This window comes from Empidonax traillii, unplaced genomic scaffold (genome assembly GCF_003031625.1).
Source record: "Empidonax traillii isolate 1590-97213 ecotype Southwest subspecies unplaced genomic scaffold, ASM303162v1 scaffold431:size823745, whole genome shotgun sequence".
Lineage (NCBI taxonomy): Eukaryota > Metazoa > Chordata > Aves > Passeriformes > Tyrannidae > Empidonax > Empidonax traillii.
Genome location: NW_020955624.1, coordinates 669782 through 693770, shown reverse-complemented (window position 1 = coordinate 693770; position 23989 = coordinate 669782). Strand labels below are relative to the sequence as shown.

General features: G+C 37.1%; 1 protein-coding gene across 1 annotated transcript in view; it reads right to left on the bottom strand.

Moving 5' to 3' along the window:
- GRID2 (glutamate ionotropic receptor delta type subunit 2) overlaps positions 1-23989 on the bottom strand; it is a 558809-nt gene that overhangs the window by 114136 nt on the left and 420684 nt on the right. Inside the window, exon 11 of the mRNA XM_027894516.1 lies at positions 19334-19646. Within this exon, the coding sequence (XP_027750317.1) occupies positions 19334-19646 (313 nt within the window). The remainder of the gene's footprint in view (positions 1-19333; positions 19647-23989) is intronic.

Here is a 23989-nt window from a genome sequence, read left to right as displayed (position 1 = left end):
TGGTTTTCAAGTGAGCATGCTGTGCAACAAGTGAACGTGAAAGCCATTTCAGATCCCTCAGCTACAGCATTTCCTACTGGTCATACAGTGTAGCTTTCCCATACATCAGTAGGGTTGTTCCCCCTATTCACTGTTACTTTTTCCTTCTTTCCCTCATATTAAAAATAGACTTTAAAACTTGTGAATGCTGGTAGCCCAAGTGCCTTTAGCTCCTCCAGGTGTGTTTGTGAAGCCTTGTTCCTAATTCACAGTCGTACCTTGTATATCAGCAGTCAGTAAATGAAGCTTGAGGCCAAAGATTGTATCTGAGTACATGTACAGTAAACACATATCAAAATAATTCATCTCTCCTCTAAAAATCCTTTCACTCATCATTCTTAAACTGCCATTTCCAAAGGAGGGCTGACACCACAACTGCATAAGTGGATGACTTTTAAGCTGTACAGGCAGGGTACTTCACCTTTCCCAGTGGAAGGAGGATAAACAGAAATCAAAGGAGATCTTTTACTGCCATGGTATCATTTCTTTGGCATCTATTAGGAGACTTAATGCGATACAGTCTTGTTCCATTGTACTGTTTGCTAAAACACTTCCTGCGCCATGACAGTTCACCTTAAGAAATCTCTTCACTCTCCCCAGTTTTGTTTCTGGGAATAAAGTCTCCAAAGTTTTCTTTCAGTCCAAATTTACATGTTTTCTCAGTGCAGAAGAGTACCAATTCACTCAGGACAGCAACCATCAGTGGTTTTTCATGAACATTACCATGATAAAGAGCTACAGACTCAACAGATACTATTCTTGACTGTAAATGCAGAAGGGACATGCATGCAAACCTCCCTGAGCTCAGCTTTCCAACATCTAGTATGACCTTAAGGCACATAAACATCATTATGGATGACAACTTATTCCAGTTATAGGGGGGTGTGCACAGCACACACCGTGGGGGAGCCAAGAAAATGGAACAAATCTTTTCCTGCTGCTTTATTTTGTATCATACCAGCAAAACTTAATAACTCCTAACGGCAAAAGGGACCACTTGGTGCCATGTAAACATAGGTTGATGACCAGAGCACAATCTGTTCTAGGTTACCTCGTTCCTATCGCAAAATTCATCAATGGGAGTTTCCATACTGGCTGTGGTCACACTAAAAATACTACTTTTGTAGCATGCTGAGCAACACTTTAGGGTACTGAGCCCCACTCATGAAACAAATGGAAATCAAGGAAGACATTCAGCAGTCCTGGAGTTGCTTTGTCATCTTGAGAGACAGATCTCAAATGAATAGAGAGGCTGTATTATTCTTTATCTTGGCCTTTCCAGTACACTGGTAGATGGGTTTAATGCAGCACAAAATGAACCTGTAGATCACCTATGTTGTGGCTACAGCTCTGAGTATAATTCATCTGACACATGATGTGTGGTAATATCCCTTAAAAAAATCTAATCTGCCTTTAAAATTTTCAGATTGCATATGCAGGAAGGAAAAGTTACTTTCCAGAGTAAACTGAACTAGGAAAATCAATCTTCTTGGTAGTTTTCTGAAAAAGCTGAATTACTGTAGAAGTCACAGTGAAAGAAATTACTTTTAGTCCTCCCAGTCTCATCTAATGCAGCTCTCCTTCATCAATCCTAGACTGTTTAATGCTGGCCTACTTGAGATGACAGGCTTAGACTGCAACTTATCTTATAAATTTTTGTTTATTCCCATTTCTTTCCAAGTGCTTCAAGCTAAATAGAAGGCAAGAAAAATAATGCATTGTCTTGACAATGCAAACAATATAATGCATAATTATGACAGATGTAAATATCAGGAAAAACCCACCTCAGGACATACAATGTGAACCTATACAATTCCCGCACAGATTTTTATTATTTTAAAAATTATTCTCCCTCATTAGCACTCAATTTAAAAGTTTCTTCAAGTCAAAAATCACAAGAGAGGATTACAAGTGAGAAGGAGGGATGAAATCATGGGACAAATGGGCAAAATAGAGAAACTAAGGATCATATCCTGGTGAGACCTTGGTATTTCTTAATTCTGGACTAAAATTGAAGAATTCAAAATGCACAGGCTCTTTCTCCAAACAACTTTTTCTCGGAGATTTGTCAGTTGTTTGCTTGAAGAAAAGCTGTGTTCATCTGCATAGTTCAGAACTATGACAGTGTTTCAGATGGAAAGGAAAAAAATTCTCATTTGTGGACAAAAATAAATGGTGCAATGTTTCTTGAAGCAGTTTCAGCTGCAGTTGGTAAATAAAAGAGTTCAAGTCTGGTGGCAGCCAACTTGTTGAAAAGTGATGCAATTCTTGCTGCTACTCAATCCAGGTAGTAAATGTGCAAGATAAGTTGTCTCTCTCAGATTTAATATTAACAACTTCACTGTGATTGCACAATAGCTGTAAATAAAATTACTTTGCTTGACAGCTCAAAAATACTATTTTTACTATTATTAAAGCAAATAGCTTGGCAGCATAGAACCACAATGTTGAGATATTCCCAACAGAATTGATTATGAGAAATGAGCTTTCTGAAGATTAATTATTGAAATGTACTTTATAAACAACTACACACTCTGAGAAAACATATAAACCACCATTATTCTATGTCCTGGATTTCATAACTGAACTAAATGATGTTTCTGAGGGGAGCTGAGAGCTGGACTGCAAGTCTGCTGCAGCTACTCCCAGAGAAGGCTCTATCCTTCCACAGGAAGGACACTACGAAAATCATGGCTTCTATTTGTAATAACCACAAATGCCAGGGAAATACCAGGGACTAGAATTTTATTATAGGTAAAGCCTAATTTGTCGCCAATGCTTACCATCAAGGCTACCTTTCTGTTTTCACCGTAAGAATGTACCTCAGTTACAAATAACTTTGTCAAATTTCAATCAACTGATCTGCAATAGTCTCTGCAAGAGGGCTGGAGAGAGCTGATGTACAATTTCTGTGTAAGGAGTCTACCAGATAATTTAGAGAACCATGAAAAACACATTAATTGTGACTATTTTGCTGAGGAATTGTAATACTATCAAACTTGAAAGCAAGAATCTTGACCGTGCCTGGAAAAGGCAGGTGAAAAAATAATAGGGTGGGTTATCTGGGGACAAAGTTTGATTTTGCTTTTTCTTACAAAAAATTCTGTCCACATTCAGTGAATTATTGGCCTTTGGTAAAAAAACACAAAGGACTGGGAGTTGGTTGCAATTTAGCCTTCAGCTTGTTAGAACAGTCACATCAATTATGCTGTGCATCTGCAATTTCCATAAATAAATAAATGTAGACTTCTATTGAAAATAGTTTAGATCAATGTACGTCTTCTGTTTTCTTTGTAAAAGGGACATTAATAGAGAGTGGGTGTAAGGGAAGTAGTCTGCATTACCAAAGAGGCAAAGGCATTTTATATTTCCACTATTTCTTGCTATGAGAAACAAAACCTGAAGTTTGACTGAGCTCTGTTATCTTTACAAAACTCTGCAAAGCAGAGCTCTTCAAAGGCAGAATCTTTCAGGGCATTAGCTATTGCTATTGTTCTGTTAAAAAATTCCTTGATAATATAAAATCTCTCCTTTTTTCAATTGGAAATTTTCAATTCAGTATAAGGCAAAAAATTACTTTACAGTCAATGAAGCCTAAACCTATTCCTACCAGCTGTGAAATAAATGCAGCTTGGAAGTTGTCAGAAAATCTCTAATAATGAATTTTGCTTCCGTTCTTTTCATTTTTTTCTTTATTCATACTTTTCCATTCTTCTTTGAACTATGCAGAGTGTATTAATTTCCATAACATTTAAGTTGGCATGTCATAACTTGAGTTTGTAATATTACATTTTGTGCTGAAGTTAACACCCATTGACCACAGCAGGCACAATGAATTATTCTACAGGAGAATACAACCCCTTGAATTGGTAATGCCTTCCAAATAAGCTTGTAAATCAGTGGCTGAATTCCCCATCCTTGCAAATATTGGCAGATTGCAGGGGATTGAGGTTGGGGAAGGAACTGATCATGAGGCAGGGCTGGCAGCCAGATTCTACAAGGTCTGGACAAGATCGAGAGCCAGGTATTGCTTTTATTCAACCCACCACCTGTTCCTCCTCTAGCATTTTGTTTTTATTAAAAGGTTAGTGTTGTGTTTTGGGTTTTTTTTTAAATTATATATGAAAATAGACATCCAGGTATTTTGTTTCACACATGAAATATTTCTACAGGTCTTAACTTCCTAAAGTTAACTACATCTAGGTATTATTATTATACTATGACTATACTCCAATATTAGGAATTGCTTTTTGGGTTACTGGAAGTAGCAGGATTGGAAGGGAAGCAATTTTTTTTTACTGAAGTGATTGTAAAAGTTTCCATCAAATCCCAAAGTTCAAGTAATTTTTTTTTTTTAAAATACAGGCGTAAAACTCATGTGCAGTGGGGATTTTCACTGCCAAGATATTCCCACATATCAGTTTGCTAAAAATAAATGTGAAGTAAATGAGAAGCAAAACCCATTTCTAAGGAGATAGTTGAAATAGTTAAAATGTTGAAATATTTAGAAATTTTCATATTTTCTTGTATTTATAAAAAAAATTTAGTGGCGCTTTTGTAAATTCATGGAAACTTAGGTATTCAATAATCTTAAAATATGAAATATTAGATAAACTTTTGACGTCTATCTTCCTAGCATACAATTGAGAGAGAAGACATTTTCATATTCCTACTCCAACAGCAGCAGAGCTATTCTGAGTTTATAGCTGGCCTATTCTTTTCACTGAACACAAGTCCTTCATATGTCAAACACTGTGCTTAAGGCACAAACCAAACATATCCTACCTCTGTCTATACTGAAAATCTCTTGTGTATTCTCTGTTATCGTTTCCCAGCATTTTTCTCTCTCTTCAGGTACTGTGCATTATAAAGCATTTTACTGGTGTGCTTAACCATGGACATGCTTGATTCTTTTTTCCCCGTTACTTCTACAGCCTTCCTCTGTCTTGTCTGGATGATTTTAAGGAGGATTGTTGTCACACTCTTTGAGAAATGCTAATGTTCTATATAAATATGTAACTTCAATACCAGACTATTTTAATGGTGATATCTTTTGGAACTGTTAAGTATCTGTTTATATTTGTTAAGTCTTTCAAGTTGTTACATCTGTATTTTAAGACAGAAGGTTCAGTTTGGTCTTCAAGTATACATTAGATATTTTTGTCAGCTTTCTAAAACCTACCCATTGCTCCAAGACTCAAAACAACTAACAGACATCCTGGAAGCTACTCAGCAAGCTCTCTTGCAATTTTGGTTTTTAAATATGTTCGAATTTGGCGATTTGAAAATGTCTGATGTTAGTAGACACTATGTAACATTCACTACACGGAAAGTATTTAATTTGTTTTTCACAAATACAGAAGAGATATATTTAAATATATTATTATCCTAGTAAATATAGTAATATCCTAGTAATATATATTATTATCCTAGTAAAATTCTCAAAACCCTCCTCGAGCTGTTGTTCTCAGCTCGACTCACCTCTGTGTATACTTGCTCCCCATGTAATTTTTTTTCAGAAGTCTGTAGTGTCTAACACTTTGATGCAATGTTCCTTTTTCTTTCATTTTGTTCTCTGTGTGCATTCCAGATTCTTTAGCATGGGCAGCTTGAGGCTTGAAACATACACCACTCAGACTGAATACCCCTACTATACCTTACATTTTCCATTACACATTACAGATATGCACTATGAGAGCAAATCATCCTCTACTAAAGTAGGATTTGGTGGTCCACAACAGACATTGACTCCCATCTCATTTTGAACTCCAGCCATTAGCACACAGTCACAGAAAAAAGCCAAGATAAGCTCTTTCCAAGCCCTCAGCCTCAGGAATAACTAATGCCATTTTGACATAGTGACACTCTTCTTCCCCTTTTACCCACCTTGTCCATGTGTCTTTCAGTATTTCAAAGTATGATATGTTCCAACTAGATTTCAGAAACACCATGAAACCCAAATGTATATTTGTATGAGTTCAGCTGTTCTTGTTTATTACTCAGATTTCTCACACTAGTCTATAGGCAATTAAAGAGTGTGTCCACTTTGTCATTTCGTGCCCTGATTAATTTTCTTGCCCCTTAACGTCTTCTAAACTAAACAATCACTCACTCTCTCCCATTTGTTGTTGTTAGTGTAATGATCCCCTGACTAATCTCATTACATTTGCTCCCTGCAAGATTGTTTCCTTTCAGCTGGGTGGGAAGCACGGTCCTCATTGCACTCCCAGAAGGGAAGCAATGATGCACAAAAGAAAGCTTTCCTCATTTATTTCTCCCCTGTATGTGACAGGGAGAAAATCCAAGACTATAAGTCCTCTCCTTCAGGCTTATTTCAAATCATTCCAAGTTATCTAAAATCTGTGAAGGAGTTTGAGAAGCTGCATCTTATACATGCTTAAAGATCCTTATCACCAACTCTGGAAGCCAGCTAACCTGAGGGTATATGCACAGCCTTGTGCAGGCAGATGCAGTCTTTCCCCAAGCTCCTACCAAGGAGGCCAGACATGAGCCAGCTCCAATCTGAAAGAGAGATTACCATGCTACCTTGTCACTCTCTGTTACTGCTGTCCAGCAATCACCTCCAAGCTGTATTTCATATCTTGCAAACTCCCTCTGAAAACCCTGTGCTTCCTGCTGCTGTGTATCTGTTTGGATATGCCCCTGGCATTTGACTCACATACTATGGCTCATTGCTCAGCTTTGTTTTCTCATTAATAGAAAGAGATTGCCCATGCTGAGATTTCAAATGCTGGGACTAATCAAGGACTAGTGGTAATGCCACTAAGCCCTTATCAAGTTATGGCCCAGTGTACCCATCTCACAAAATCCGGTCAGAAGGCCTTGACATGAAACTTGATGGACAAATAGAAATATCCAAAGATGGAGCAAATGAGTACTCACAAACTATTTTGCCTGAAACACAGGGTCCTCAGTCATATTCTTTAAAACTCTACTCTCTGAAGCTAGAAAATGCTCTGGCATCAAGGAAAGGGCTAGAGCTACCCAGTGCAAACCATTTCAGCCTCCTACAGCATTGGCTCACCACTGGTTAGCAACCTACAGTGTTTGCAGTTGAGTCTCTGCTGCATCTATCAGAAAATTATTTTTTTATCAGTCTTCAAACACCCAGCCTGCTTAACCTGCTGCCTCTACTGCAACAGCTTCACTTCTAGTGGCAGAGGGCTAATCATTTGGCCACCAGGCTCCCTTGTAAAATTCTGCCAAGATACAGCAGGAACTGTCAGACATCCTTGAGTAAAATTTTGTTTGAAAATGAATCTATCTGCAGAAGTCTGTCAGACACAGCATTTCACTAACATGCTTCCAATCACTTGTTCATGCAGAGCTCCCCTTTTCTCCCTGGGTCTAATTTATATACAATTGTAGTTAGAGGCACTACAAAGATGAAAAGTAGTTTGTGACAATAACACTCCTATGGGCAAACTGAGGAGGGCATCTAGACAAGATACCTTCAGGTAAATGAGAGTTTTAAATTTAAAGGTCAGCTTTAACTCTGTCTTAACCCTCAGGTTAAGAGTGTACACACTCTTTCTATAATGTTCACCGTTTCCACTAAGCTGTGACTAGACCGTGCAGGATTCAGTCTCAGAATAGTCCAGATAGAACTGCATTCTGTCTGCTATTACTTTCTAAAGCTTCTATGTTTTTATAGCTGTAAAACTATTCCATAAACCAAACTCCTATTCCTCCTAAACATAATGATCAGGTTTGCAGAGAAGAAAGCACAGTATGAAAACAGAGAAAATTTGTTTTATGGGAAAAGCAATAGCAAGTCAAAACCAAAATCTAATGGCCGTTCCTTAAGGCTATTTTAAGCAGAAATTCAAGCCTCTATTAAAAAGGAGAATGGTACAATCACAAAAATTTTAACTTGCTTTTTTTATTCAGAAATTTTTAGATAAAACTCAAACATTTAAATACATACTAAAAGTATAAAAAAGGGTCTAATAACTACATTCCAGTAGAAAGGGATCTAATGCGATAATGGAAAGTCTAAATTCTTTTTCAGCTGAGCTGAGATTCCAATTTTCTGCATCACTAGCAATGATAATGTTACACAAACAGTGTTCAATCATTAAATTAATTCCCATTAAATCAATGTCCTTAAAGGCCAAACAGTCCTTTGATAATTACCTGATTAAAGTGATGTTAGCATAACGTATTAGTTATAGTATATTTATAATTCCCTTCACAATAATAAAACGTTTCTTTTCACCCATCTTGAAGAAATAGTGACAATAATGCAAGAGTTGGGAAAGGAAGCATGCCATATCACCATGAAAGAAATGGCTGTGATCTGGCTTCTTCTGGTATCTGTGATACTTCGATAACATACCTTAATCAGATTTTCATTTCTATTATGTAGTATTTACAGTACAAATCTTCAAAGTTATAAGAATTAATTCCTGGCTTTTAGGCCTAGACCAATAGCTTAATGACTTATTTCAGATCCTAGCAACTATGCAGTGGTCAGATTATGTCTTGCTGTGGATTTAGCAAAAGATGTTTACAATTAAAAATCAAAGTTTATAATAGATAAAAATAAAAGTTACAACTAATAGTGTGTACTAATTTAATGCCAAAACACTATATTACTTGTGCAACATAATTACACAGAGAGAGAAGGGATGGAGAGATTTTAAAGTGCTTCTAAAAGTTCTGGAAAATGTATCATAAAGTACATTTTGTTTTTCTCTTTTGCTGTCATTAGAAAAGAGAAGTAATGACTGCAGCTAAAGTTTAAAAATGGAGGTATCTACTTGTATTTATTGAAGTTACTGGGAGCTCTTAGATGAACAATTACTAGACTTATACTACACATAACCAGATGCTGAAATATCCTACAAGTCTTGATGTTTGAAGGTGCATCTGTTGATATCTGTAACTATGACCACATTGGAACTGTGAGGGTTGCTATCAACCTCTAAAGAATCCGTTGACTGAAATATATTGTATTAATGCTGCTGAAGTGCATTGATTTATTAGAAGACTTAATAGGCTTTTAAATTTAATTTAAATGGTACCAAACATGGTACCATTAAATTAGATAATCATAAATAATTAAGTAATAAGCCTAGCAATTTTACCAATAGCTCTCCGCTAAAAAAGAGTTCTGTGTCCCGATCATCTTTTGTGGCCACTTTTCCAACACAGCACAATAATTTTGCATTATATAATTATTTACACGCCCCCACACACGGAGACAAACATAGACTAGAGCTCAATGTGCACGTGCAAGAAGCACAAGGAGCTTCTGGGGATCCTCTTCTGCAGTGCTGTGATATGTACTTTTAAGGTTGCACTTGACTGCATGCCCATATAAAGGCACTATTTGCAGCCACTGTGAATGCATCAAACTGATATATGCTTGCTATTATTTTACAGGAGATTGGCACTGGATCTTAACAAATAACCTTGCACACGGACAACATTTAGATTAGATTTCAAGAGATGCCGAGACCCAATCTCTCAATTACTGATGGCTGCATTCAAATGCTCTGAAGCCTCAAACAATGAACTACAATTATCATCTGTGGTATGTATTCGCAAGAGGCTAAGAAACTCACTGTCACATACAGTTTGCATATTGGTGGTCTTTTCATAGACTACTGACAGTTTATACATAATACCTTCAGGGACTGAAAAAAGAACTGTGCACAATGGACTGAAAACAGACCATCTGTACATAAAATTAACATTTAGCTAAACAATGTCATTAATGAAGTATAAAAGTGTGGTTTTAGCTAAGAGCCTGTCAGGGAGGACATTATGAATTTGAGGGAGGGAGTCTCTTTGGCTGGCAATGAGCAACTATGAACCAAGCAAACCAAAAAATAATGCAGTGAGAACATAAGGACAAACAGTTATTCCAGTAAGGCCTTCATGTCTTTTGACGGGTACTTTTCCCCATGATCTTTTTACCTCTATACAATTCTGTGACCCCCGAGATTTTGGGGGTGAAGGGAATTTAAAATAAATCACATATTCAACAACAGGTTTTTGTTTGAACTTTGAAAGAATTATGAAGTTTTTTATAAATCTGTTCTTGTAAGATTTCCAGGCATCCATCATCATAGAGTGACACCTGACTACTTCAGAGATAAATGAATCACAGGCATCTTGGATGCATTAGTTCAGTTTCCATGTCACTAATTCTAATTATCCTTTAATTTTGAGAGTGCTTCTCTGCAATGAACTCCTAACCTTATAGAATTCAATCGTCACTATTACAAGAGTTCTAGTTATTTTCCCAAATAACACATTTAAAATTTAGACTAAAATTCCACTTCAGGTACATCCTGTAATGTTGCTATCAAAGTGATCTGTAAAACTCAGATGACCTAAAGCAGTATTATGATAGTGAACAGAGGACAGAATGAAAACCTCATCCTTTTAGGTTTCACAGAGAATAATGCTATAATGTCATTTATTGATGAAAATCATTAATACAAATGCTTATGTTTGAAGGGTGAATAACCTGCTTTTTGCTGCAAATCAGCTATCACCCTGCTTAAGATCACAACTCAGATTTTTTAGAAGTGAAAAGCTACTTCAAAGGTAACTTTACAGGATAGCAAGGATTTTTCTCTTTGGGGATATAGAAATAAAAGAAGCCATTGTAAAAATGAAATACATGCTTATAGTTAAAAATGTTCTATTAGCAAGTATATATGGACAAGAACAACGAACACCCCACTCAACAGATTTATTATCACTGTTCCTTAACAGCCTGTTTGCAGAAGACTTTCTTTCCCTTTCATTGTTACCTTTACTCTGTCCTAGTATGGGGAAAGAAGACTCTTCGGTCAAAACCACACGTGTTCCTTCATCTCACTTTTTGTCTGGTAAGTGAAGTATTGCACATTTTTAACCCAACCCCATCTCTAACATCAAAAGCAGTGAAAAAGTAAAGCCATACTTTAAGATCTCTCCCTCCACTATTGAGAGTGGAAGAATAAAAATTAAGCAGCAGGATGTTCCTACACCAGCGTGCTGCCATAATGAAGGTAATCCCCTTAATTTGTATGCTGGGAAGTTGACTAAATTAAAAGGAATACAAATAAAAACTCCAATAGCTCTCATTTAGCTCTCATTTTCCCATATTTGCTAAGACTGGTCCCGCATCTCAACAATCAGAGAAACGAACAGGTTGGTTAAAAAAACCCCAAACATTTGGCACCTTTATTTGTTTCCTTTCAATATTAATTTTGGTCTACTCCTTTTATAAAAATTTTAGTATTACAATAGGTCTGAGGAAAAACCCCCTCAACTGCTGAAGAAGAGAGACTTTCCTGTCAGCAGCTTGAAAATCGCTTTGATACTTCTGTCTTTAGAGCTTTCAGGCAATTTTCCTGGCACCTACCCACCAGTTGGTGTTATGAAGAAGATCCATATGGGTGGATACAGCTATAGAACAGCTGTTGCAGAGGAGGGACTCCCCACGGAGCAGAAAAGCAACAGAAAATTACCATGGGTTCCCTTCTAAACTCATGTTCATCTGGTACCTTGGACGTCCTCAGCTGAAAAAGGCTCATCGGTTTGTGGATGAAACTGCTGTCATCCAAGCAGAGGGGGAGTATTTTTAATAAAGTTAAAACTAATTTCTCAGTTCTTGCCTACCTTAAACAGCCAAGGTTGCCAATCAAAGCATAAGCTTCAGTGCAGGAAAATCAAACAGCAGGACAAGTAAGGCTGGCCTCTTCGGTGTCTAAATGTCTTTGAGGATAAAAATGGGGGTTACAATCCTCCTCTATGCAAGAAACACTCTGTTCCTGACTAAATTGCGCTTCCATGTTTCCTCAATGAAATTTCTATTATACAAAGGTGAACCCTGAAAAGTCAAAATTGGTTATTTAATCTGAATCTAACTTATCCATTCTTTACCCTACTATATCATAAAGTCATATTAGAAATTATAACTATTAGAGAAACTGTTCTGAGTAAAATATTTGCCTTAGGATGCTTTTTAAAGAGCACAGAATGGTGTACAGATGCCACAGACATCTGATTCTACTTTCCTTTTGCCTCATTTGATCTTAATAAACATTTATACTATAGCCAGACAGACATTACCTCCTCACAGTCAATTTATCATGCTTGGAGCTAGTCCTGGGGCATTAAGGTGTTTTTTGGGCTTTTACACTCCCAGTCATTCTCCACCTCCTCACAGAAGGTGTATCAGACACATCATCTCCAAATATACTGCCTCATGTACCTGGTACTACTACTCGAGCAACCAGGCACAGAGAGGATATAGAAATGCATTATTTTAGATGCCTCTAAGGGCTGCCTGAATCTTAACTTCAAATTAGGGGAAAATCCAAGCATAACCCCTGGTTGTTTAACACAAGTGATATCATATTGCTGCAAACAAATGCCCACACTACTGAACATTTCACTTGGAGCACAGTTACTCCTTGGAATTACATTTTCAAAAAGAGACAATCCAGTAAACCTTTGAATGTACATAAAGCTACATTCACGGTTTACAAACGTGTACTGTATACGTGGCAACAACTCTCAAGTATATGCTGTCAGCTCCAGCAATCACTTGTAGTTTCCAGACACATTTGAGACAGAGGACACAACTGCCAAAATTTACTCATTTTTGATGCTGCCAAGAGGACTGGCCAAACCACTGTGAGATGCAGAAAAGGAGCATGGGCACCCCAGGGCTGCAGTACCTCTCTGAGAGAGATGATTGTATGAAGGTACATATACTTACTAATACATGAGCCTAGATTTAATATAATAACATGAGAATTTGGGGGTTTCATATTTAAAGGTAGAGCTATAATGTCACAAATATACCTGCTGGTGTATGTGGTTTGCTTCCTAACATGTTTGGTATCTGACTTTCCTTCTCCCAGCTTAGTGCTGTGCATTTGAGGCTCAGCAAGTCTGTCCCCCTTGCTACAGGAATATGTCAAGGCTGGCATTGGCTTGAAAAGCAATTAAAATTGTTAATTAATGAGACTGGCATTTAAGCCTTGTGTTATATCAGAAGATATAAAACATGTTTTTATGAGGCAAGACGGGTAATATCTCCATTTTACAACTGACAACAGATAGCTAAGATATTAAATAAAGTTTCTATGGTCAGCCAGCATATCAGGTGCAGAATCCAAATTAGGAATTGGGTCTTAGTCCTAAAGTCTTTATACTGGATCTTTTTTGGTTTTCTAAATTAAAAAACAAACAAACAAACCAAACAAAACTAAAAGAAATCAGGTTTCACCACTAAATATCTCATGTGAAGAAATACTTGATTTCTAACACTATTTTTTTTAAATTATTTTAGAGTTTTTCTCTGACTATTAAATACACAGAGATTGTTGTACAGTTAATTAAGAGAAAATGTCACTAAGAAAATTGTTACAACATAATGGTTTCCTGCTGATAGGGAATATGCCGAGAGCGAGATAAGCAAGATGGAGTAATTTATTAAGCAACAGTAGACTCCAGGCAGTGCATTTCAGGAGGATTATATCACACCTTGGGTGGTAATACAAGGAACAAGGCAGAAGTCTGAGCGGCTCTAACCATCCAAGAAGTATTATAATGGCTGAGAACTGCCAAGGCTTGGAGTCTGTTTTATTGCTCTTATGAAATGTAATTTACGCAAGGCAAACAGTAAGATTTGCTCATTTACTGGGCATTATGAACATAATTGGCCATTACTAACATCACTGATGACCAATCAAAAGCTCCAGTTGTTACCAGAATTTTAAATAAACCAACAAATAAGAGGATAAAAAAATGGTCCACCAGTGATGCTTTAATATAGTCCATTTCATAACTTTCCTAGGTTAAGCAAGAGTATTAAGCTCTCTAAAGAAAATAAACCTTTTTTGGGCAATACTTCAAGCACACATTATCCTATGGACAAATTCTATTTATAAAATTATAATGAATATTTGTTTTGTTGCAATTACAGAGAAGTGATTAAATCTTGAATGATTCAACCATTTAAAAGATATTTCCTGTTATAGCAAAACAAACAAAAAAAATTATCTCCCTGGATCTCTTTTTTTACAGACATTTCCAAGTGAATTAGAGCCTTGCATCTTTACCTACATAATCTAAAATCCTGCTAGGCCAATTTAGAAATACCTCCTCTTACAGAAAAATTCAAAGCAAAATGAGTACAGTGGGCTAAGAGATAGACTAAGTCTTCTATTTTGTCTTTCATATTAAATACAAAACATTGTAATTTTCTGTAACTTCATTAGTTTCCCTACATTCAGTTGAATTCCATTAAACTAAGTAAGCTTATCTCTGTATTTTGAAGCAAAATTTGAGAGGCTCCTCTAAAATAAAATCCTCTAGAACAGTCTTCTGCAAGTTCTTGGAAAAAATTATGCAGTATTTCACCTGTCTCAAAAACTGATCTATTATACAAAAAGAGTTGGGAATAACTATATCTTGAGCTTCTGTTTTTAAATCATTGATTTTCTCCAGTGGTGAGAGCAGAAAGCTTCCTAGAGTATTTCATGACAAGGGCCCATAACAGGAATCTAATAGAAAACCTTCAGGAGATTTTCTCAGCAAGTATAAATTTTGCCATTGCAGTGAGTAGATTCAGTTAATATTGATGAAGATTTCAGTAAAGTTTTAGAAACCCCAAGTTTCTTCTCCAACACTGTTCTTTGGTGCCTGTTCATATGGCAGGTTTCCAATATTGGGAAGTTCTTGTTAGGGCAAAATCTGAGGGAATAGCAACAATACCATGGGCGAAGAGAAGGCAGAATTGGTTGTAGAATAGCACAAAAGTTAGAGCAATGACTACATAATAAATCATTATTGATGTACCACTCAGACTCATTGAGGTAGGAAGGGACCTCTGAAAGTCATCTTGTTCAAACTGATCCTGCCTGAGCAAGGCCACCTAGACCTGCTTGTCTATGATCGTGTCCAGACAGCTTTTGAGTAACAGCTTCCTCAGACAGCATGCACCAGTTCATGGGGTTGTTCCTCCCCAGGGGCAGGACTTTGCGCTTCTCTTTGGTTAACTTTGTTGAATACATATTAACAAAAGCCCGGGAAGGAGCCAGGTCAATGGGGAAGAGCAGGAGAAGCAGGATTGTGTGGTTGATGAGTGATATCCAAGTAGAATAATGCTACAGCAATGTTGACCATCAGCTGCAGCATGAGACAGGCAGAGAACAAAACCTGTGAGGAGGGGCTTGAGAAGCCAAGAGGAAATAAAGAGGGAGAGAGATAGGAAACCCACTTGAAAAGGAAACTGTAACACTTTCTGTCCAACTGCCAAAAGGTAATTTTCAAAAGAAGAGAAATACAGAGCTTAAGCCACTTAGTTTTCTAGGATAAGCAAGTGGAAAAGAACAAATTCAGAAGCCATGACACCAAATTTCAACACAACTGCAAACCTCCACAGTCTGAATCTACAAATTTGTTTCATCTTTAGACATAAATAGACAATTTGGAGATAACATATATTACCTGAATTACTGATGCCTGAATGACTATTTCAGAGACAGAAGTATTTGTTTTTAATACAATCCACAGCAGCATCTCCAAGATCACTTAAAAGTCTCTGCCTTCTTGGTGGTTACAGTATATTGCAGATTCAGTGGGGTATATTGGGTAGTAACCTGCAGCATTTCAAAGCACTGGCCACCTTTTTTTTTTTTTTCCTTGAAATGAGGGGCTGGAGTACAGGATAAGAAAAAAATCCCCACTTTGCAGTTTATACACTTTTATATTAATTGAGCCTCCCCAGTTACATTGTGGCTTTATCCTCAAAATTGCCTATTCTATCAAAAAAATCACATGTATCGTAAAAAAATAATGTATGTTATTTTGATTGCTCTCTGTAATGATTGAACATTAAATATAAAGTGCAACTTAAAACATACATCTGTAATACCAGAGTCTCAAAATGGTACCTAGATTGGTCATTGAAACATGAGGGGAAAAAAATGGAAGCCAAGTTCAAGATCTAAGTGATACAAGTAGCAGTGACATTAGGTTTCAGTCTACCTTTAAGGAAGCAACTAAAAATACTTAAATTTTGCAATTGAGTATGACAATAATCATAGACCTGTCTTCAAAACCATTGGATTGATCTGTGTTGACTTTTGTCTAGAGACAATGATGCAGTATTTTTCTCTGGTGTTTCAAAAATTGCGAAAGGTTAAAACTTGTTAATAGAATTTGAACAGGACATCAGGGTAAAGGCTGAACAAAAATAAAAAGGGACACATTGAGCTAAAGCTATTTGGTAACATATGGAGTTTTTAAGTATTTCAGAAGTAATGAGCAAAATAAATCCTTTTTATTTCAGTCATAATAGGTTATGGGTTTCCTTAAAGAACTATTTGTATTTTTGCACTGGAGTCCTCTTTTGTCTTCGGAGCCATGGCTGGTCTGGAGCCAGTCTGTGTGCTTGCAAATTTTTCCTCTCACTAAAGGAAAGAAAGAGCAGATGACGCCAGAAAGCGCTTGCTAGCTCCAAACAAAGAATCCAGAACTATCAAAGCACTAGCAATCCTTGGTTCATGCTGCTTTGTTTCTGTCAGCTCAAGATATAAAAGCATCTTTGGCGGTATGTTTTGATAACAGAAATGAGTACCTTGTCATGCTTTAAATCAGCAGCTGAAAGGCTTCTTAAGTGAACGTGACAGTATTTGAGATGTCCCATGCTGCTGCACTTAAGATATGCCAATCACAATTAATAGCAACAGATTTGCTATTCCAAAACAAATAAAACCTGCAGAGTTTTTCTGCTAAATAAAGAGCTGATGAGTGAAAACAGAGGCAAAAGTACCACAATAGCCAGTTACCCTGTCAGTGAAAATTACTTTCATTTGTCTGTATTCACAAGGGTTAGTAAACAATAATGCTTCAGCTAATATAGTTTTTGTTATATTCAAATTGAATGTGAAATACAGACCGACATTATAAATGGATCTCTTACTCTTTTACATTGGATTTCTGAGATCTTCTGAGCTTTTATGTTTAAATCAGTCTGTAAGTTTCATATATTTTCATATCAATTGATTATTAAATGTGTTTCAATTTTCCTTCTATAAAATTAAGGACAGTACTGCATGTTGCTTGAAGGAGAGATGTATCTATAGCTTTCCCTCACTCAGTAGGAGCCAAGTGACTTATTATTCTAGTGACTTATTATTCTAGTAGATTCCATAGAGATGTGTTGAAAATCCACTCTGTAGGGTGGTAAGATCTCTCTCTCTCTCTCTCTGTAAATAACTACTCTCACTTTCCAAGTTCTGTGAATTTCTTTTTCTGAAGTCCCATAACAGTTTCTGTGCTCCCAGATGCCATGTACCTCCAGCAGGTTTTAATAATACTGAGTTGCACCTCATGCCCCTCTTATCACAAGGAGTGGATGCAGATCTTCTTAAATGAATTCCTTTTGTTTCCTTTATTCCCTTTTTCTATTGAATTCTGCTTTTTTTTGGTCACCTAATCCCACTTACTTTTATCTAACTTCTTCCTCAACTTCAAGGCTCCCCTCTTAGCCCTCCCTTTTCATTGACTGGTCAAAAACCCCTTTTCTTTAAAAGCTAACTGAGAATGTATTGGAAGGCTCCCTTATGGGCTACTAGTCTGGATCTATGACTTAGGCAACTTCAGGACACCAAACAACACGGGATAAACATAAGGCAAACAATTCTGATAAGAACTGCTCAGACTGAGGTGTGTGATTAAACCAGCTTTGCCTCTTTTAAACCTTTGCTGGGCAGTCTCCTATAAAGCTTTTAGGGACTAATGTTGGGATTCCAGCAGGGATGCTAAGGCTAATAAACCTATATAAAATGACTCGCATCCATGCAGTAAAGAAACTAATTCACAAGTACTAACCTAACAGGAAGACAGATGTAATGAGTCTCGTTCTGTAACGGACCAACTGCTGTCTCACAGTTGGATTCCCTAAACAGTTACACTGGGAATATTTTGGACAGAAAGAAAACTTTATAAACCCACCCACACACATTCAAAAAACTTCTGTAGCTCTCAGTTGGTTCTGAAGTCTTTGGTTTTATTTAAAAAAAAAAAAATCACAACAAACATGAAACAATCTCTTCAGCTTTCCTCAGCTGGTCATCACTACTCAATTCAAGAATGTAAGTGATAATTTTAAAAGTTATGTCTCTAGGTTTATGTGTTCAAAATTATGCCTCTTGTGAAAAGCCTCAGCTTCAGCTTTTCTTCCTGTCTTTGGACAGTGACATTAATTTAGCTTTTTTTCCCTTTTAGAAGTTTCATACTTGATTTTCATGGCTACCTTTAGCTTTTATGGATGTTTAACAGAGAACAGTGTAATTCTAAGTTATATGTTGCCAGTGTTACATAAATATGATACCTTTACCTCTACCATTCCATCCAAATTCATGTTAAAATCCAAAAAATAATCTGGGAGTTTTGAAGCTGCAGTGGCCGTGACTCTTTGTAGAGCAGGTGCTCTGTGCAATTACAAATAGGTGTACCTGCAGTGCCAGTAGTGACTGACGAACAATTACACGGATAAGCCAGAAGGTATTTGTTCTGTTTTGTTGTCAAGGTTTATTATCTAAACCTTCTTTGTTTTTATATTAAGCAGTGTTTTCTTATTCCATTTTGCTTTACAACCCTAGCTTGTAGATCAGAATTCTAAGTAGTATACACCCAGCCAAGATCTGTAGCCCCTGATGTATTCAGGATGCATGTTTAAAATTCTGCCAGAAGAAGTAGATTGTGAAGGACTTGGGAATATAAGCAGAATTGGGGAACACCCTGAGCTACACCAGATGCTAGAGAGGATTGAGAAAGCAGTCAGGAAGGCCAGAGAAGCTGGAGTCTAAACATTATACAACAAAATTTAAATAAATCAGAAGCAAGATGAAAGAATATCAGGTACAATCAGACCATTTAGCAATGGTGACTAGTCTAGTTCAAAATCCAAATCCTAGCATTTTCTATCTGACTGTGTAAGAACATAGCACTCATTATCAATGAATAATTCTCCAGTAGATGGTAAGAAATACTTTTTCTTGTTTTACACAGACAAAAATCACTTTAATCATACAACAACAAATCACAAGAAGCTAGCACTCAGTGCTAGTGCTCTGAACCTCTCATGATTCCCACACTTGGGCAGCCAAATATCTAGGAAACCTTTTAGCACAAGTGCTTCTGTTCCTTGTGGGCTGTGGGAGGGAGATGGGGAAAAGGAAGGTGTCTATAGCAATGGGGAGGGTATTTAGGTTTTCTCTTGGTGGCAAAGTCTCCTTCTGTTTCTTACCTTGTTGCACAAAGGATCCATAAACAAACCACATGGAGTTGTAGAGAGTTGTAGATGTCATGGATCCCATCTGAAGGCGCGGGGGGTTGAGCCAGTTCAAGAGGTAGACCAGTAGCCCTACTAAGAGCACAGTGCCAGCAATGCAAGCCCACAGGGACAGGTCAAACGGTGCCAAGCAGGCAAACATGTCCACTGTCTTCTCTGCCTTCCGAAGCAGCACGCCCACCGAGTAGTCCATGTAACGTGTTGTGAAGTCCACCACATTTTCCCTGTCGGGGGTGATGGTTAGGGCAGAGATCCCTATATCAGCTCTCTGAGGAGAGGGAGAGAGAACAACATGCATAAGTAGGAGCTACAGAAAAGATCTTTTGTTCATCTGTGATTTATAGCAGCTAAATTTATGGAGAAGCAGATGCCAAGACCAATGTCCTCAGCATATATATGTGAGTTCAGAAACATGACTAAGGCTTGAACAGAGTAGATATACCATGTGTCTTGGTTTCTGCAAGCAAACCTCACTTGGTGAACTCTGGCACATCAGCTCTCCATGTTTCTATTTTCCAAGAAATCAAAATACTACAAATACATGTAATACATGAAAGAAATCTACTTCTGGTCATTTTTGTCACTCTGGCTTACTAAAGCCATCAATGTAATTGTTATAAAGGCAGATTTTGTGTATAACAGACCCAATCAGAGGAAATCAGTTGCTTGATAAAGCCATATTGTATCCAGTATTTTGATGATCTGATGATCATGACAAAAGGCTACTACACTAGGAGCACTTGAAATTCTGTAAAACATCAATTTTGTCTGCAAAGTCTAAAGTGCAGAAGAGCAGATGCTGCACGCAGTTCCTTTAGTAGTTATTCCTCTATATCCTTCTGACAAGCAATTTCTCCAGCAATGCCAACCTGTCCTGTAGCTACCTTGGACTTGCTTTGTGCCACTTACATTTTTTGTGTAAATTAAAGAATCCATTTCTGATGAAAAGAGAATGAGTAATATTCCTTGATCTAATCATAGTATTTCACAGCATGTATTAGATCTCCAGAGACACCAGGCACAATTACAGCAGGTGCTACTTTACTTTTCATGGGCACAATTAGAACTGCAGTGAAAACAAGAAAGGTTATTTAAAGCAGACACATGGACACCATTTTAAAAAGCTCAAATACTGAGCAATAAGACTGTGAATTCTAGGTATTTTAATATGAAAAAGAGTACTTAAAATATTTAAACTCCTACTACTGTGATTTAGTCCCTTTTTGTTCTGCCTAAAGCAGTGTGGTCCTTTGGAAGAGGGTGAGGAGAGCACAGAGGCTTGAAAGTCAAATTTTATTAACTCTCTTGAATTTCTTTCCTCTTGCCCAAAGAAGACAGAGATTACTAGTTCCTTAGAAATGTGATGTGAAATACTGAGTGGGAAGGTATGGCGGCTGAAACTGATTAGAAAAATTTGTAAATCAAGTGGGTTGTTTTAAAACAAATGTGATGTGATGTGCAAAACACTCTGCAACCCACAGTATAAACATACTTCTAATCACAGTGCACTTAAGATTTCAGTTTAAATGATGTTAATTTAAGTTTATATTGATTGTTCATTGGATTGAGAAAGTGGCAGGAGATAGCTGGAGGCCTGATGATTTGGAGAAAAAAGTGTTTGAAAATATTGATTTGCTTAAAAGCTATGAATTTGAGCCTCAGCTTCAATTTGTGTGTTATAAATGTCATAAGTGGAGTTGTACTGATGAGCACAGCTGAAAGCATGGCTTCATGAAGTCACTTCATGTCTCTTCCTAACACATTTTTGTGAGTGATGATTTAACTGTCCCTTGCCCATGGGCAGCAGCAAGCTCAGTCAGTAATTAGAATTGTCCATGGAAACATTCAGGTTATTTGAGTCTATCTATCCTCTTATGATAGAACTTCAGGTCAATGACTGACTAGCGATTCACAGTATCTGCTAACAGTCAAGTCCGAGCTCCAATGAGAAAATACAAAGCAGTCAGCCTTTGGACTGTTTTACACAACTGTGACTATATTTTAAAATAATTTACAAATGTAAAAGTCCAAAACTGTCAAACAGGAAGTTATTATTGTATTTAATGAATAGCATTGGTTTGGTTTTTTTTTCCCTGAACGTATATCAAAAAGCAAAACGGGAATTCGGGGCTAAAAGAGGACACATGGAAACAAAAAGTCCTAGACTTAGCCTCTGCTCCTTAAGTTTATCTGGGCTATCAATTATCAGCATGTTACTAAAATACTTCCCTACTGCACTAGATCATTGTGAGTTACTAATTCAAGTTGCATTGTTGTAAGATGCCTAAAGATTCTCCACTGAAAAGCAAGATGCACAAGATATTTTGACCAAATAACAGTTTACTGTATGACTAAGAGAATTTTTTTCAGCTTCCCCCCCCACCTTGAAACATATTTTTTCCCCATAAAAGACATTGACAAGCATTGTATGAAAAAAACCAGACCATACGCCATTTATGGAAATACTACTTCTAATTTGCATCTCTGGGAAGCAGTCTCTCTACATTCCCTGGCATTATGGTTCCACTCTGGTTATCAGCCAGCAATGACAGTGGAACAATATCGGTCTAATGGAAATGTTGCATTTCCTTTGTTATACTGCAGCAACAATCATGATATAATTATGTCTTGCTACTTTATATGTTACATGTATAATTAAGACTTTGAGATAACCTAATTACAGCCTTCCAGTATCTGAAGGGAACCTACAAGAAAGATGGGGTGACAGGACAAGGGGGAATGGTTTCAAACTGAGAGAGAGTACTCCTCAGCACTACTTAGTACTCCTGCATTCAGCTGTTAAAAAAAAAAAAAAAAAAAGGCTACACTGAAATATGTCAACTCATATTCTTAACTTACTAAATTGGATCATAAACACCAGTTTACCAGAAAACTATATGTTTAGCAAAAAACCAAGCTTAAGTTTCACTTGATGTTTGATTTACTGATGGGAAGCATTCTCGATTACATATAGATCCTGTCAACTTGTTTCAAAATTGGAAGATGAAAAAAAAATTAAATGCTTGTCATTAACATGTCACATTGGATCAGAGAAGACATCAGTTTGAAGAAGTAAAGGTTCACTTAGTGCTTCTGAGATAGAAAGGCAAATGCATGCAATTATGTCAATATTTAGATATAAACCTGCCAATCTGAATTATAAACATGTATAGCTCTTCACTCAGTAAGTTTTTACAGTGCCAAAATCAACCAACTATCATATGTCTTACACGTTTCTCATGAATGAAACTATGACTTTTGAAACTCACTGCAAAAACAGCAGAGGGCATAGTTTTGCTCCGTGTGACCTGCTTAGGAATTTATATTTATCTTCCTTTGCACCAGTTTTCCTGAGGCCATTGTAGAGCAACATTACCAGAATCAGAAAATCCAAAAGAAATGACCAAATGGATCTGATAGCATTGTCACTGGTGTCACAGAACCAGCTTATCAGCAAAGCCTAGAAATTCCTAAAAGGTCCCTAAGCTGCTGCTTAAGCAAGCATATCTCGTACACATGGAAAAAAAATCTTCTGATGATTCCTGTAATTCATGATCAAGAACAGGGAAAATAAATGAATCTACTCTAAATTTCTCCTGTGAGGCCCTTCATTTTATCCATTTTCAATTTAAATCAAGTTTCAACAAGTGCTAGAAGCAATAAACCACAGTCCCACATGTTACACAGTTATTAATATGGACATGCAAAAACTAATCAGAGAGACACTGTTACTCAAGTTAACACACATACAACCAAATAAAAGTGCTTTTACTCAGCTATTATTTTTTTCTTCTCACTTTGTCCTCTCTGTATGCTTGCTTCCTTCTTATGCTACTCCCCTAGTAAGGTGCAATAGAAAAAGAGCCTCATAAGAGGCATCTACTTGGCTTTTTTTTTTTTTTTTTTTTTGGTGGACCTAAGTGGAATTGGGAAGTTTTCCCTATGCTGCTTGCTTCCTGAGGGCTCCTTCTTGGAAAAAAAAAAAAAATCCTAGCAATCAGCGTAGCATGGTGAAATGTAGAAAGTCCAGAGTCATGCTGGAAAGCCTACTGTTCTTTCCCAGAAGTTACATTAGCCACTTCTCTTGCCTGTCACACAGGCTTATCCCTCAGGCAAAGTGGAGAGAGGGCAACTAAAGGAATTACTGTGAAAAGACACAGATAATTAACAGTAACAGAAAAATTTGTAGCGAAGTGCTGCTCCTTTGAGATGGTTTTAGCCTCTCCACAAAAACCTGCTGCTCTCTGAGCTAATTCTCTTGGTGAGATGAAGCTCTAGAGGATGCAGTGAGAGCCCCGGTCATTTGACAGTAGAGGGACAAGAGCACCACGTGCTTCTCTCAAACAGCATTTATTCACTGAAGACCACGTGGTTCAGGTGCTTATCAAATAGAAAGCTTTACATAGCATGGCTACATTCAGTTTATTTTGACAAGAAAAGGTGTATGGACCAAGTCTGTACCTAATACTGGTCTTGACAGTCAAAGGAGGAAAGGCTTGAATCAGTTTTTAAGTTCAAATTAAAGACCAGTTGCTTTGTCTGCTGATTCCAGCTCCTATTTTAACAGCCAACAGAAACCTTGTCTTCCAAGCTGAAACAGAGTGAACTTGG